The 15964-nt window shown below is 40.7% G+C and overlaps 1 protein-coding gene across 3 annotated transcripts in view; it reads right to left on the bottom strand.

Annotated features, from left to right (window-relative positions):
- Window positions 1-15964, bottom strand: part of rasgrp3 (RAS guanyl releasing protein 3 (calcium and DAG-regulated)) — a 49864-nt gene that overhangs the window by 3958 nt on the left and 29942 nt on the right. For all 3 annotated transcript variants that reach the window (XM_061040852.1, XM_061040851.1, XM_061040853.1), the window contains exons 3-16: window positions 15219-15321; window positions 12880-12942; window positions 12301-12432; window positions 11757-11904; window positions 8951-9124; window positions 7872-7988; window positions 4013-4291; window positions 3632-3712; window positions 3346-3459; window positions 3108-3223; window positions 2374-2521; window positions 2073-2109; window positions 1091-1240; window positions 622-998 (exon numbers count right to left, since the gene is read on the bottom strand). In XM_061040852.1, the coding sequence (XP_060896835.1) occupies window positions 622-998; window positions 1091-1240; window positions 2073-2109; window positions 2374-2521; window positions 3108-3223; window positions 3346-3459; window positions 3632-3712; window positions 4013-4291; window positions 7872-7988; window positions 8951-9124; window positions 11757-11904; window positions 12301-12432; window positions 12880-12942; window positions 15219-15321 (2039 nt within the window). The remainder of the gene's footprint in view (window positions 1-621; window positions 999-1090; window positions 1241-2072; window positions 2110-2373; window positions 2522-3107; window positions 3224-3345; window positions 3460-3631; window positions 3713-4012; window positions 4292-7871; window positions 7989-8950; window positions 9125-11756; window positions 11905-12300; window positions 12433-12879; window positions 12943-15218; window positions 15322-15964) is intronic.

Genomic DNA, 15964 nt, shown 5'->3' on the forward strand with positions numbered 1-15964 from the left:
CAAGGAAAATATTCAACAGGCTTTTTTAACATGTTAGTGAGAGCTTAGTGAAACAGTCGGCTACAAGTCTGACGCCGAGCTGCCTATGTGAATACAGTGTTTGACAACAGTGCAGTTGCACTCAATGACCTTTAGTGGGTGCCAAATCACACCAAACCAAATTCCTCCAGAATGTTGCTTCAAGGTATTTCAACTAAACCACTGTCCCTGCATTTGTTTAAAGGAAGAATGTGCAACATTCTACACATAATCCGAGCAGAAATCAAGTATATCCTCTGGAAATGATGTGCAAAATCTATTAATCCTAAAGTAAATTCTAGGCTTACAATCTGAAGTTTTACCTCATCTATAGAGTCTGGTCTCCAGATGAACATTGTCTTTGTTTTTATCAACGAGTTATATTGCACATGCGGTGCAGTTTGGGCAGATGGCTCTTCGTCAGGAGTCTGGCTTTGCCCAAGATTTCTGCCTTTTAAAAGGGTGTTTTTTCTTGCCACTGTAACATTGCTAAATGCTGCTAAGTGCTGTGCTCATTTGTTATGAATTGGCACAATTCTACTAAAGATTGTTTGATGATTGATGCTTCTTTAAAATAAAACGTGCAGCCACTTGTGCTTTTACCTTTCTTCTGTGGGCGACCCCATTGCGTTGGAGCCCTCCTGAGACGTCTGACCTCTGCTGAGAGTCCACGCTGCACCGGGAAGAAACTGCCTGGTGCTGCCCGTCATTCTGGTTTTCCCAACGAGCAAATCCTTTATTCTTTGATGCTTTCCTGTGAGTCCTGTATTTCATTTTGGGGAAAGTGTGCGATCCGCTGTCTGTGCCCCCCCAGCTGTGTTCAGGCCACAGGGGCTCGGTCTGTGTGGCCTGGCTGGTGGTGGCCCTCTGCAGACGCACGGAGATCCTTTGAGCTGTGCCGGTCATCAGGGTGATGGACTGAGGGTCCATAGCTGGAGCTGCTGATGTGACAGAGGGGAACTCAAACACCTCATCCTCATCTGGAGACGGGAACACAGAACATTAGGAATAAATGAGTTTATTATATTAGTCTTAACGTGGTCATTTAGAAATGTCTGTAGCAGAGAACGACCTGCACAGGTGGGGAGGGCGGGGCTGCTTGGCAGTGAGCTGTGGGTCAGTCTGGCTGGAGAAACACTACCCAGAGAGCTGGAGCGAATCAGCTTCCTGCAGGCCAGAACCAACAGCTCCCGACATTGTTTATGACAGTTAACTCCACAGTCTGCAATGTAAACACACAAACATCAGCTTATATTTGGGGGGGGGGGGGGGGGGGGGGGGGGGTGTAGAAGTCCCAGACTACGTCTTCCTACCCTCTATAACACTGCATGATGCTTGTTAAAGAAGTGAAATAAAGAAAAACTAGGAGCTTTTTGGCCTTCAGTAAAAGTGCTCTAAGCTTTAAGTCAGATACCAGAAAATGTTCAAGGGATCATCTATGAACAATAAGAGCATGACAGCAGTTTTAAATATAGTTTATTCAAACTGACACAAAAAAATGTAACTAAATGATGTATTCCACTTAGACTTCATGAAATACAATTTTATTTAAAACTTGGTGAATGACCCTTCAAAGTAAATTAACTTACATAGCGCCTTTCTAGTCTACTTGACCAGTCAAAGCATGGTCAAACACCACACTCATACACTGATGAAGTGTCTATCAGAATGATCTCATCTCATTCTTTGAGATGCTGCTCAGCTGGTAGAGCAGGAACCCCATGTACAGAGGTTCATTAAGTTAATTCAAGTAGTTTTTACAATTTTATTTTACATATCGCAAAAACAATATAAGACACTGGTTCACTGGCCAAATGTTCATTCTGTCAAGAAATGTTATATTATTGTTTGCAGCTGCATCCGGGCTATCTCCATCGATTATAATGGTGTTATGTAAATGAGTCCACAAGTTGATGGACATAAACTGACATATAAGCATATCTGTAGTTGAAAGTATACAAGATCATATATAAGATAATATGCACGTTGTATTTCATTATTCAGTCCACAATTTCATTATCAGAATAAAGGTGAGAAGTGCAATAAAACAATACCTTTACACTTGTAGCCCTGTTTGATGATTCCCCAAAGCTGCAGGTCCGGAAAGTTGAGAAAAAGGGGGGGTATGGTCATTTTAAAAAATGTATTATTATTATCATTAGCTTATTTTTTAAACAACAAAAGAATGTGCAAATCATTCCCAAAAAATACTTCTTGTAACTAACAGTGAATAAATAAAACCAGTCAAAGAGACAAAGTATGAGGCTAGATGGATTGGAGCTAGAGTGAAGCTATGAGTGTGTATGTGCTAAATTAAGGAAGCATGAAAGCGAAGAGATTAAGAGAGATACTCACAAATCCAGCACAATGTTCACAGAACGTGGGCTTCAGGTAAGTCATCTCCTGGAAGTCATGAATGAAACCTGGTCCCATTTTACACTGGAGCAGTGGATTAGCCCGAAGGAAATAGGCTATCATCTCATCCTTACTGATTAATCCATCTCTGACAGAAAGAGGGCCAGAGACAGAGAATGAATACAGGAAGATGATACCTTTAAATAACATTCATGTTTAGGACTTTTCTTCATGCAATTATCTTATCACCAAAATAAGCCAACAAAAAGATCTTGATCTTTTGCTAATGATATGTTTTGATAGGTCTTGTAGAGTTGTCTGTATTAAATTGAAACAGTGTCATAACCAGTTAAAACTCCTCAAAGATTTGACCGACAAACTATTTCACATCAAAAACATGTCCTGTTAAGTAATCTTTATTTACAGATTCTAACAAAAAATTTAGAATGTGTACTTAGAGGTCTGGACTTTTTATTTGTAGATAATATCGAAGAGTTAGGTCTTTTACCTGCTTTTTGTAAAGTGACATGACATAACAGTTGTTATGAATTGGCTCTACACAAATAAAGATTGATTGATGATTGATTGATGCTACCTTAAAATAAAATGTACAGCAACCTGTGATTTGACCTTTCCTCTGTGGGCAACCCCGTTGTGATGGAGCCCTCCTGAGATGTCGAACCAGTGTTTGTTATTTAAATAAGAAACTGAAGCCAATAGTAGTGCACACTTACTGATCTTTGTCCAAAACACAGAAAGAGTCCAGGAAAGGAAAGTTAGCAGCGATGCTCTCAAAGTCCTCTTGAGAAATGTATCCATCATGGTCGTGGTCATAATTCCTGAAAACAGACTTCCGAAGAAGAAACAGATTACTCCAAACATATTATTCACACAAAGCTACCAACTCGAAGGCTCTTTCTTTAGATAGCTATAGTAATGCTGAATACTGCATCATTTGTGTTGACTACTCACGTCCACCAGCTTCCTGATGTGTTTGTTGACCAGTGAAGGGTCTGGTTTGGTGGTGACACCGGAAGCCCAGTCCAGTGGAGCCAGGGGCTTGTTGGGAGTAGTTGGAGAGGTAGGCTGTGAAAAAGGATACAAAACATGTGCACAGGACTTAAAATTGGGAAATTGACATAGTTTGCAAGTGTGCATATGTCTAGCTCTACTGATGGATCAGCTAAGGCAAAAAATGAATTAATTTCTCTGGACAAACTTGAACACAAAATACAAACCATGTTAGCTTTAAACTCACCAATGATTTGGGGTTACGTGGTTCTCTTAGTAATGACAGCTCATAAATCTCATCCTCTGTGTAATAAAGGTCTAAAGAAAGCTGGAAATATGAAGATGTTGTATATAGTTACTTAAAAATATGAAAAACTGAGAAGCAAAGTTTGTTTTTTTACTAAGTCAAATAAAAACATTTTATTATATTTCTAATTATTTATCAGAAGATATTACAAAGCTAGGACATGTCCTTAACAAGCATGAGTAAAGTGAAATTAATTCAAAGATAAAGAATAATACTCTTACGTGCACTCTACCAAGCCAGTAAAACTTATCTATTTTGGAACAATCTTTCCATGACCCCTTCTGTCTTCAACATATTACCTGCTGGTTGGTAATCCCTCACCGTTAGCAGGTAGATGAGGTCCATGTTGGGCTCCACTTGAGCAGCTGCACTTTGCAAAGACACCAACTCATTGAAGGTCATGTAGAGCTGATGCATCTTCACCAGGTTCACCTTAGCACTGTCATCAACCCAGTCAGGGAAGACTACATGCACTGCAATAAGGTCCTTGAGATGCACACCCAGGATGGGGATTTTGAAGCCCTGGCATTCACTGAAGGCTTTCCGGTAGCAAGAGTAGTTGTTGTTAGAAGAGACCAGTTCTGTCATCTCACTCCAGATCTGAAGCAAGAGTGGGAACACTTGGCTAAGTAACATGACTAAAACAGAATACTCTTCAGGGGAAAAAAAGTTAAATGTGACATGACTTACAAATCATTTTCTAAGCCAAGATGATGAAGTGCAGGAGTTCAAATTTAGGTAAAACTGTTTTTATTTATTATCCCAAAATGAAATTAACATCAAGCACAGCAAGTACCTGATGGAAGTTGAGCTTTGAGGCCAACGACAGAGCTACAACAGACTAATTCTAAACCACAAAAGGACAGCATGAAGATGATTAAAGGTTGCTTGCTCATCTGTAGCAACCACAAAACATCTTTATATCTCTGATTTCTCCTGGGGCTGCTGCATTCACATCAGAAACTGTATAAAACATGGGCATAGTCTATGTATAGTTACATTGAGGCTTGACTTAAGCCTCCTTCAGACAGAAGCTGGCAGCACATGCTCTGCTGCTTGCACTATGTATGTATCCATGTAGCAAATGTGTAAGCTGTGCCAACAAATTTCGCCCGGGGGGACAATTCAGTATTGTATTGTATTGTTCTCATAACAGCCACGACGCACCCACCTGTCAGTCAAATTGTCCATGCTCCTTATGCAAATGTATGCATAACTCTTAGTATTATGATAAGAAAAAAAATGCGGGCCGCACCTACCCTCTCACACCCATTCACACACTAATGGCAGAGGTTGCTTTGTGAAGTGGCCAAGTGTCTTGCCCAAGGGGATTGACGACCGACTTTGAGTCACGGCCAACCCCTTATTTGATTGAATGGGTTGCATAAATTATTGAAGAAAAATATCAAGATGCAAGAGCATTTAAGACACCGGTTCATGAAATGAATCTAAATGAAATATGTTAAAAAGGTAATCTTAAATGTCACATATTATGCAAATTTACCATGTTTTCTAACACTAATATGTGACCCTAGGCGGTCTACAAACCCCCCAATGATGAGAAAAGTCCATCCTCTCCGTCTTTTGCCTGCTCGACTTTTCACAAAATGTGTCCCTTCTCACAGTAAACAATAATGGAGCGAGAGAGCCCAAGCCACCCAATCCCTTCCAGAGAGGGGGCGTGGTCACACACAGATAATCTACATATTTAAAGCTACAGACACAGAAACAGCCTGTTCTGAGCAGGGCTGAAATAGAGGGGTTTATAGGCATATTTAAACCTAATGTTTACCTTTTAATCTTGTTTTTAAATAAATCACATTTAAGGTAATTTGTATGGAGTGAAATTAGTTGTTTTTTCTACAATTCACTTAGCAGACGCTTTTATCCAAAGTGACGTACATCAGAGAGTAAGTACAACACAAGCAAGGATCTAGAAAAAACGGAACAATGTCAGTAAGAGCAAACGATCAGCTTTGAGTCTGATTGGACACACAGGTGCTGACAGGCATTGCACAGAGGCAAAGCACAACATTGAGGGCAGTTCTTGAGAGCTCTAATCAGTATAGAAACCATCTTATAAGTCATCGTTATCAAACAAAAACCATCGTCATTACCATCATCATCATCAATGATATCGAAACCATCATCATTAAGTTAGTAGGTATTCATGAAAGAGCTGGGTCTTTAGCTTTTTCTTAAAGGTGCAGAGGGACTCTGCAGATCCAATGGAGTTTGGAAGTTCATTCCACCACCGAGGGGCAACAGAGGAGAAGAGTCTAGTCAGAGACTTAGGACCCTGTTGTGAAGGTTGGATCAGATGCCTTTCATTGGCAGAGCGTAGTGGGCGGGAGGGAGTGTAGACCTGGATCAGAGAGTTAAAGTAAGGAGGAGCCGTTGTTGTCGCTGTTTTGCAAGCGAGCAGCAGAGTTTTAAATTTGATGCGGGCAGTAACTGGGAGCCAGTGTAAGGAGATGAACAGCGGAGTGACGTGCTCTTTTAGGAAGGTTGAAGACCAGTCGTGCTGCTGCATTTTGTATCATTTGCAGAGGTTTGATAGTGCATGTAGGAAGACCTGCCAGTAGAGAGTTGCAATAATCGATGCGTGATATCACAAGAGCCTGTACCAGGAGCTGTGTAGCATGTTCTGACAGGTAAGGTCTGATCTTCCTGATGTTGTACAGGGCAAATCGACAATACCAGGCAATCGAGGCTACTTGAACCTTAAAAGTTAGCTGGTCATCAATCATGACACCCAGGTTCCGGGCAGACTTTGTGGGCATGAGTTTGGTTGTTCCAAGCTGGATATTGATCTGTGGTTGCGTCGAGGGACTGGCTGGGATGACAAGGAGCTCAGTCTTTGAAAGGTTGAGTTGATGGTGCCGTTCATTCATCCATTTAGAGATATCAGCAAGGCATGATGAGATTCTTGCAGAGACTGTAACATCGTCTGGCGGGAATGACAGGAAGAGCTGGGTATCGTCAGCATAGCAGTGGTATGAGAAGCCATGAGAGCGGATTATTGAACCAAGTGAGCTTGTGTATATGGAGAAGAGAAGGGGACCAAGCACTGACCCTTGAGGTACCCCTGTGGATAAGCTGTGCGCTTTGGACACTTCTCCCTTCCACGACACTCTAAATCGATCGCCCAGAGAGGTAGGACACAAACCAGCAGAGGGCAGATCCTGAGATGCCAAGTTCAGAGAGCGTGGATAGGGGGATTTGATGGTTGACTGTGTCAAAGGCAGCAGACAGGTCTAGCAGTAATAGAACTGATGACTGACCCGCAGCTCTGGCAGCTCGTAGTGATTCTGTTACTGACAGTAGTGCAGTTTCAGTAGAGTGGCCCCGCTTAAAGCCTGACTGATTTGAGTCAAACAGATCATTTCTGGACAGGAACTCAGAGACTTGCTTAAAAACTGTGCGCTCAAGTATTTTTGACAGAAAGGGCAGAAGAGAAACCGGTCTGTAGTTTTCAACCTGGGCTGGGTTTAGTGTGGGTTTTTTGAGCAGAGGGGTGACCCGAGCTTGCTTGAATGCGATGGGGAACACACCCGTTGACAGAGAGGAGTTGATGATATGCTTAAGTGCAGCATTAAGCGGAGAGGAAATGGTCTGCAGGAGGCTTGATGGTATTGGGTACAGAGGACAGGTGGTGGGCCGAGAGTCTAGCACAAGCTTAGATACTTCATCCTCAGTCAGAGAGGAGAATGAGTCGAGTGAGGCACTTTTGGTTGGTGCCTTTGGGCTGATTTGGTCAGGCTCAGAAAACTGGTTACTGATGGTTGCAACCTTTTCAGTAAAATACGAGGCAAACATGTCTGGTGTGAACAGATCGGAGGGTGGAGGAGGAGGTGGTTGAAGCAGTGAGTGAAAAGCAAAAAACATTTTTCTTGTTTCTGTGGCATTGCATATCTTGTTCTGATAATATGTTGTCTTGGCCGTTTTCAGGCTGGAGGAGAATGAGACAAGTCTTTGCTTATAGTCATTTGGGGGTAAGAGTACTACAAGCTGCATTTTTCAGGGTCTAAGTATTCATGTCCATAAGAAAGGTGTGCATGTTAGGTTTGCCTTAAAGTATCCAATCACAGTATATCTTTTAACTAACCATACTAAAGTGCTGTGCTTTTTGGTAGCTTCATATGCTGCAGGAGTGCATGTGTACTCTAGCAGGTCTTACCTTCGCAACTTCTGGAGCCAAATAAGAGTGAGTCTCCTTCAGTCGACAGATGGAGCTGTGGCTCAGCCCCCCCACCACGGCCATCAGAGTGTTGAAGTTCTGTAGCTGCAGAAGTTTCTGATCACAGAGATTGAAATGATGAAAAGACATGTTTTGCTTCTGTACTATTTATCTATTCATAAAGATGAATAATGTTTCCTGGTCTTCTGCTCTATTGCAAAATGTTCAAGAGTTGTAAGTGAGAATGAATTGTGATTGGCCAATTTGTACAACATTATATTCACTATCACGGGATGATAATTGTTTATTTGAGGAACAGTGCCTTTCCCATTAATAATAATAATAATATGACATATGATATAAGCAATAAACACACATAGTAAAAACAGGATGCACTGTAGACTTTGAATCTACAGCAATAAAAGCAACCACGGGACACTGAGAGAATGTTTTACTATAATTATTTGACAAATTTAGGGCCCAGGCTCAACCAAGTGTATACTAAGTGGTCTTAAGAAGTGGCTCTCAACTGGTGGACCCACAAGTGAGTCACGGAGCTGATTTTAGTGGGTTGAAAATTTGTGCCTGGAAAAGACGGTTTCAAAAACTCTACGAAGCACTTTTCAAACATGTTTGTTTTCTTCCATTTCTATAGTCTGTCACATGTTTTGTACCACCTTACGTCCAAACTGCAAAATTTTTCATTAACCAAATCTGATTGGTTAAATAAATCATGAATGTGGGTCGCAATTTTACTTTATGGAGTTAGTGATGGGTCCTGAGGCAATACTAGTTGAGAACTTCTGATCTAAAGTACATAGCTAAAGTAGAGTATGGGCTTGTTGTCCAACCCTCATTTTGAGGGTTAAACACTGCAAACTCTGGGCAATGCAAAAGTAAGGCACAAGGAGTCATAAAAAATGTTACTTAAATATGCTACAGTAATAAAGGCAATAAAAAGGTCAATAATAACAGAGTTGGATGAGGATAGTGCTATCCATGTTTAAAAGCCCTCCTAAAATCATAATAGATGAAACTGCTCTGTAGGGGACTTTAGTTCAGTCTTCTCTTTGTCTTACCTGAGCCACATGGATGAATTTGGTTATAACATCTGCCCGGGTCTGAGGTGTTAGCTTGCTCAGCACCATAAGCTGGACCCACTGCGACACTCCGTTGAACAGAGCAATAGAGCGCTCCAAAGTCGGGTTGTCCACCAGGCAGCCGTGGATTACATAGCTCTGGTAATCAGTGAACTGGTAGCAAAAGAGAAGACAATTACAGATTAGATCCCATCTATTTTGTATCTTATTTTAAATGCCCAAAGGACCTAAATCTTAATGACAATAGACCATATTCCCACACAACCAGTGCCCTCTGGTCATAGAGGGCACTGGTTGCGCCGCCCACCCACTCCCCTCAAGGTGAATGACAGACCTTCAATGAATAAGATTTTCAATATTAGTTTTCAGGAAAGGCTATACATACATATAACATTTTAAAAGAGCAAAGTATAACATGTATAATCTGCAATATAAATGTAGACTTATAATGTTCTACGTGTTTAAAGATACTGATTGGTGACGTGTTTATGGTATTCCGGGAGCAAGACTCCAGTCACCCTGGGTATTCATTGACTTGTTTTATAAGTTACACTTGTGCATTTGCCCCACTTCAATACAAGAGATTAAAGCTTCTCTGGGCATAAGGAAATGCACTCATGAAGGCTTAATGCACCACCACCAAAAAGGAGGCAGCAGATAAAAACGTCCCACAAACAGAGACATAAAGAACGAGTCATGCAGTGTCCTTATGGATCAGAGCAGCAGACAGGACTAGCATAAGTAAGCAGTTTTTTTAAGTGCATCTCAAATGCTTCATATGGAAACATATGCCTGTTGGTATGAGTGCATGGTGTTGTTTGTTGAGTATGTTAGGTTAATTGGTTATTTCTTAAGTTAAGTTTATCCCAATAATAATTTAGTTAGTTAATAGCATTTTCCACTATGTGTTAGCATCATGCTTACAAACTAAGATATACATCCCGGCCCATATGTGAGAAATTGTGCCCCCCCATGCGAACATGCACCAGACTCCACTGACGGCGGTCATCTTCCTGTGAATTCACGCTCAGGTTGAATGTTTTAGCAGTGTCAAAAGAAGTAAATGGTAACTGATAAATTGACTTGAGCTTGTATAGCACTTTTCTAGTCTTCTGACTACTCAAAGCGCTTTTTACACTGCAGTTCAAACTTACCCATTAACATCCATTCACACATTGATGGTAGAGGCTGCTGTGTAAAGTGACCATCAGAAGTAACTAATCCCCTTCATACACATTCATACGCGGTTGACCAAGCAGCGGGAGAGTCTTTGGGTTAAGTGTATTGACCATGACAAGGACACATCGGACATGTAGCTGCAGGAGCTGGGGATCGAACCCCCAACCTTCCAGATGAGAGATGACCGACTCTACTACTGATCCACAGCCGCCCCAAGTCTGTGTAAGAGAATAGCTAACTGGACAAGAAACTTTACTTCTGTACCTGCAATGACCTTGGAAAAGATCAACAAATGGGCCGATGAATTTATCAGGATCGCTAAAAGGATTAATAAAAAAGGATACAGTAACTGGATTGAGGCTTATATCCATGTCACGATGCTGAAGGTAAGACCACCAGAGTCTGCCCCGTACTGTACTGTGAACATTGCATCGTGGGCTAGCTAATGTGAAGTAAAAGTAAAATAATGCCAGTTAAAGTCCCAGTAAAGTAGTCAGCTAATAAAACAATCAATACGCTTGTGCTCATGTCAAAATAATCCAACGTTATTGTTTTTCTAATGCCTGCATGGTAATTACTGTGGAGCGTTATTCTTAAATTTTCTGTTTCATGTTGCAAGGTTGCACCGGACAACGGAAAAATTTGGAACAGACTTTTTGTTTTTTCTTGTTGGCTTGAGGGCAGTTGTGTAGGAAAAGCTTTGGGTTTATCTGCTAAAACACACCAATGTGCCCTTGGCTTCAGTCAGGAGGGTTCATGGAATTTCCAAAGTATTCATCCTGTGGGAAGAATTAAAAATACACCCTGATGGTGACTAGAGGAATATCAAGCACACGCGTCAATTTTATCTTTCAGATTCGAATGATATTTTGTTAATCTGGTGTTTTTCAATTCTATCCCTTGTCATGTGTGGGAAAATGTGAGTATGCATGCTGACCAAAGCAGCAGCCAATGTCACCATATCACTATTCAAGGACAAACACGCACACAGAGTCTGCGTTTTTTATCAAAATCTCAAACAAGACCATGACTACAGACTCTGATCTTCTTCCTGGTGTTGTTAACAAGTAACCACCTGTCCTGTGAATACAAGGCAGTTCACACAGAGGCAGGCTGGATTCACATCAAAGCTCTGCAGCAGATGCTAGCTTCCCAGCTTTTTTTTTTTTGCACCAATGGTCCCCATATTTAAAGGAGTGAATTTCAATCACACATGGTTCAGTTATGTCACACCAGACTAATCGAGGCTGTAGCAGGAAAAACCCCTTGAGTTTCCAGAATTTAACAAGGATATAATTTGTTTCTTATGAATTCAACCTTTAACAGAAAGAATGTGTTATTTCTTCTTTCAAATGATAGGATACACTGTCTTGCTTTGAAGGGTTGCCTTCTTGTTTTCAAAATTGGTCAAAGTAGCTATGCACTGAGGCTTATTCTAGTAATTTAACTTTTATGAAGAGGTAGTGAAGTCATTTAAAATGACATTTATAGTGAAAATGAATAAATAAACTATGTGACCTTAAACAACCCCCCCCCCCCCTTGATACAGTGGCAAAGTTTAAACAATTGGACCATTGTGAAGAAGCAGAGCTGTTTGTAGACTAACCGATATCCTCCGGATGGATTTGAACTCAAGGAAAGTGAGATGCTCAGCCAGCTCCATGGGCTGCAGGTGGTCAAACAGCAGCGAGGCCTTGCCTTTCTTGGCCTGCTTCTTCCGCTGGGTCAGCTTACGCATCCAGTCATAGGACGGACTACAAAGAGAACAATGTATACAACATAGCCAACATAAAAATAGGTCCTTATGGTGTACTTTTAATAATGCGACCCAAAGATATCAATTGGAACAATTTGCAACCAACAGACTTAAAGCTCCAGAATGTTCACTATTGTCCTTTAAAGGTTGTGGTTATGTTGAGTAAGGCAGGTCTGATGATAGATAACAGCTATAAAAAGCAAAACATCTGTATCCATAGAAATGTTTAATTGCATTGACTCCAGGGTTTGCCATTTATCTGTTTAAGTGTTCAGATTGGAATTAGGATCAACTTTACCATCATTGTTGGCAAATGAATATCTGATACATGTTCACTAATGCTTAATATTACAATAGTTCCATAAACTGTCTCTGTTTGATCTTTTTGCCTTACATTGTGGAGATGTCGAGGAATTTGAAATGCTCCTCACAGCCGAGCTGAGCAGCCACGTCTCTGAACTCTTCTGTGATCCGGATCAGACCCAAATCCAGGTTGAACTCTGCCGGGAATGTGACTATCCAGTACCTGTAAAGATGGTGACATGATGAACCTGTGCCAGTGATGCCAGTAAACATCTCATTTTAGTATTCTCAATCTTTCCGTTGGATTAAAAAGGGCCCTGTGAATTTGTGCCACGTGACTCATGTGCCAGTATTGTGGTGTTACAGTTCAGGAAGTTCTTTCAACTGTATTCACAACTTTGAATTGTTGGATGTCCTCCCCCCTCGGTGACCCCACTCTGCTGCAGAGTTTGCATTATAACAAAGGGTTAGTCACTGGCTTGAGCCAAGTTTAAAAATAACTGTTGATTTTCAGTGTTAACACAACAGGGTAAGGAAAGAGCATTGTGAGGATATAAACTGACTGAAGTATTAAACATTATATGTTAAATTGTACACATACAACTACATAACTGCATGAAAAACTGTGACAAGAGGTGAAATTAGATGGATGAATGATGCATCAACTTACCTCATTAAATAGCAAATCTTCAGCCTGGTTATCTGACAGTTGTCATCTTTGCAGTCACGGTACGTGGGGTAAGTTAAGGACTTTTCCAAGATCTGACAGAATCACCTTAATGTATAAAACTTAAGCATATTAAGTAGCCCACTTGAATTCGAAAGAAAATGAATAATCACAGTTTTAGGATGATTTTGCTTCATTCTGTATCTGAAAAACAGGAGACCAGCCTAATTTGTTGCCATTTATGATCTTTACAGACATCAAGCTTCTTAGCAGCAGAGGTTTCTTCCTCTCTCTAAACATTACTTAAACAGAAGCTATGGGGGCATGAAGAGGTCAAAAAGCTCCAGCATCACTTGTAGTACGAAGATCAAATTTAAAATTAGGTCTACCTAATTTGTTAATAAAGTTGATCTTTTTGACCTCTTCAAGCCTTTCACTCTTCATGCACCTTGGTAGTTGGTGAAGTTGTGCCAGAAAATCCTCTGCTGAAACTGATTTCCTTGACAGATGTTGTCTCGGAGATTAAACCAATGTGTGAAAACATCAAAGAGAATAAAGATAAAATATGTCCAATACATTTTATCAGCAAACTGCATGCTATCTTCTTGCTTCTATATTTTGAAGGCAGGCTGTTGACTCTGAGACATGTGACAATGATAGAGGCCATTTAGAGCTTGTTTATATGCCCTTTTTCTAAAAACCTGGATTGGCAACTTTGGAGAATTCTGTCACATTTAGCTAGATTTGAGAAGTATGCAATAGAAGATGAATTGTGGAAATGCAACGTGTTGGTTGTTGTCCTTGGAGAGAGAAAAAAAAAGAAAAATCAACTTTGTAACTTGTTGAATACGAATATAGAAAGACTGTATACCTGCAGTGACGTCCAGTAGCGTCACATTTAAATGTTCTCTCTTTGTCGTCACGCAGACCCTCCATCTCATCTGAGAGTGTTATTATTTAACTAAACCTGCTGAAACTTAATCTTTTAGTACAAAAAGTTAAGATACTGCAATGTACTAAAACGTATCCCAATTTTACATAACCTTACCCACACATACAGAGCTGGATGATTCCAACTATGAAAAATACAGGAGTAACTGTCAGAGATTTCAAGGTGGTTTAGAGAAAGAGGGTTGCTCTTCAACGATGTGTTTACTGTCAGCTACAGACTGTATAAAACATGGTCATAGTCTCAGTGTCTTGTTGGTTTCTGAAGAGGTGTTATGAAGCCGAACAATGGCGGCCTCTATATTTGGAATACTTTCTCAACCTAACTTTATGATCAATCTAGAGACCAGCAAAGAAGAGGAGATGAGGCAGGCCTTAGGCCTTTTGGCAAACAGAACAACATACCCACTTGTCAGTCAACTCCACCACGCCCCCTTCATACAATCAAAATGGATGAGTCATGAAGAAATTCACCCTGCACACAGTAATACCAATAAAGTACCAATCATTTAGCTAATGATACCAAATGTGTATTTTCTGCCAGACTGTAAACATGTCTGTTTCTGGTGTAAAAATGGGCATTGGTGATTCCTTAGCTTTTGGAGGCATCCTTAAGTTGTCACTCGAGGAACTGCAGTTTTTTGCAACCTCTGCATTGGCTTCATTTTTAAACAATGGAGGTTGGCGCCATGCTGTCAACACTACAGACCACTTACTGAGCAGTTTCAAGGACACCGATCCAGGACTGGATCAATTCCACTTTAACATACAATATGTCTTTATCCTTCTACTTCTTCCTGCATCTCCCTCTATCCCACTTTCCATACTCAACACAGTTTAGGCAGATGGCTGTTCAACATGAGTCTGGTTATGCTCGAGGGTTTCTGACAGCAAAAAGGTTTTTTAGCCACTATAAGTTTGTTAAATGTTGCTCAGTGCTGTGCTCATGGTGGATTAATGTTGGTTAAGAGCAAGGTATTTTACCTGCTTTTATGAAATGGTGCTATACAAATAAAGAGCTCGCTCATGGACTTGTAACATTCACATCACAGTACTTGTCCTCCACCAGTACACATCCAGGGGGACTGACTTTGGATTTAGGCCTAAGAGAAGGCTTTGGATCTAGCTGTCTCTTGCTGGTTTCTCCACAGATTCCTATCCCAGGCAATGATTTAAGTCTCATAAGCAAAATGAAAGAATCTTTCATGATAAATATATCAATAATAATATAAATTGTAAATCCCAATATCTCAGAATACATTGTTTTAAATTGGACGTACATATCTGGAGCAGCCTTTACTACAGTTAGCCAGGATTATTTTAAAATGTTGTTAAAGCATTGTGTTAATGTGTAGAAGCTGTAGTTCCTGCAGGCTTTCTGTCAGAAAGGATATATCATCAGAAGCTTTCCCGCCAGTTCAGAGGATGTAACATACCAGCGATGCATCATCAGGAGGTTGCGGGGAAGCAGGTTGGCCTGCAACTGTCCATTGTCATCTGTAAAAAGAAGTGAGTCAGAATATGTTACCAAATTGAATCTGTTAGTGACTGCACTAGTGGTCATGTTGTATTCTGATATATCTTAAAAAGTTCCTCTAAGTACTTTGTGTAATATTCTTGAAACAAATCCATTAAAAAGTCCATAAAACATTTAATATTACCTATTAACAGCATTGGATGTGTATTCAAAGCCTGACTACCATCTTCTCTGTGAAACACGGCTGTATTTTTGATTATTAAAAACTACACAAACATTATTAATGAGCTGTGTTCAAACTGAGTCAGGTTCCATCATTACCACATGGACTGCACATTAAAATGGACAGAGAAACATTTTAGTCAGAGTCATTTTAGTCAGATACAGACATGAAACTCTGGATTTCTCCATAATGAAGGCTGTCAGTGTTGTGTACCAGCGTGCTCGTGCATGAAGTGTACCGTGCTGAAGCACACCTCTCCGAAGTGTGCTAAAGCCAAGGAAGTGTACCGTGCCTGAGCACGATACGGAGCGGTCACACTGGTCAAACGAACTGGACTTTAGGGTTGAAGCGTGTTTGGGCACGGTACGGATGGCCAGTGAGACCACGCCCTAACTGTTAAACTGTGCCCGCCCAACAATCAGGTCAGCCTCATGCCTAAC

Source organism: Labrus mixtus, chromosome 6 (assembly GCF_963584025.1).
Source record: "Labrus mixtus chromosome 6, fLabMix1.1, whole genome shotgun sequence".
NCBI classification, from domain to species: Eukaryota; Metazoa; Chordata; class Actinopteri; order Labriformes; family Labridae; genus Labrus; species Labrus mixtus.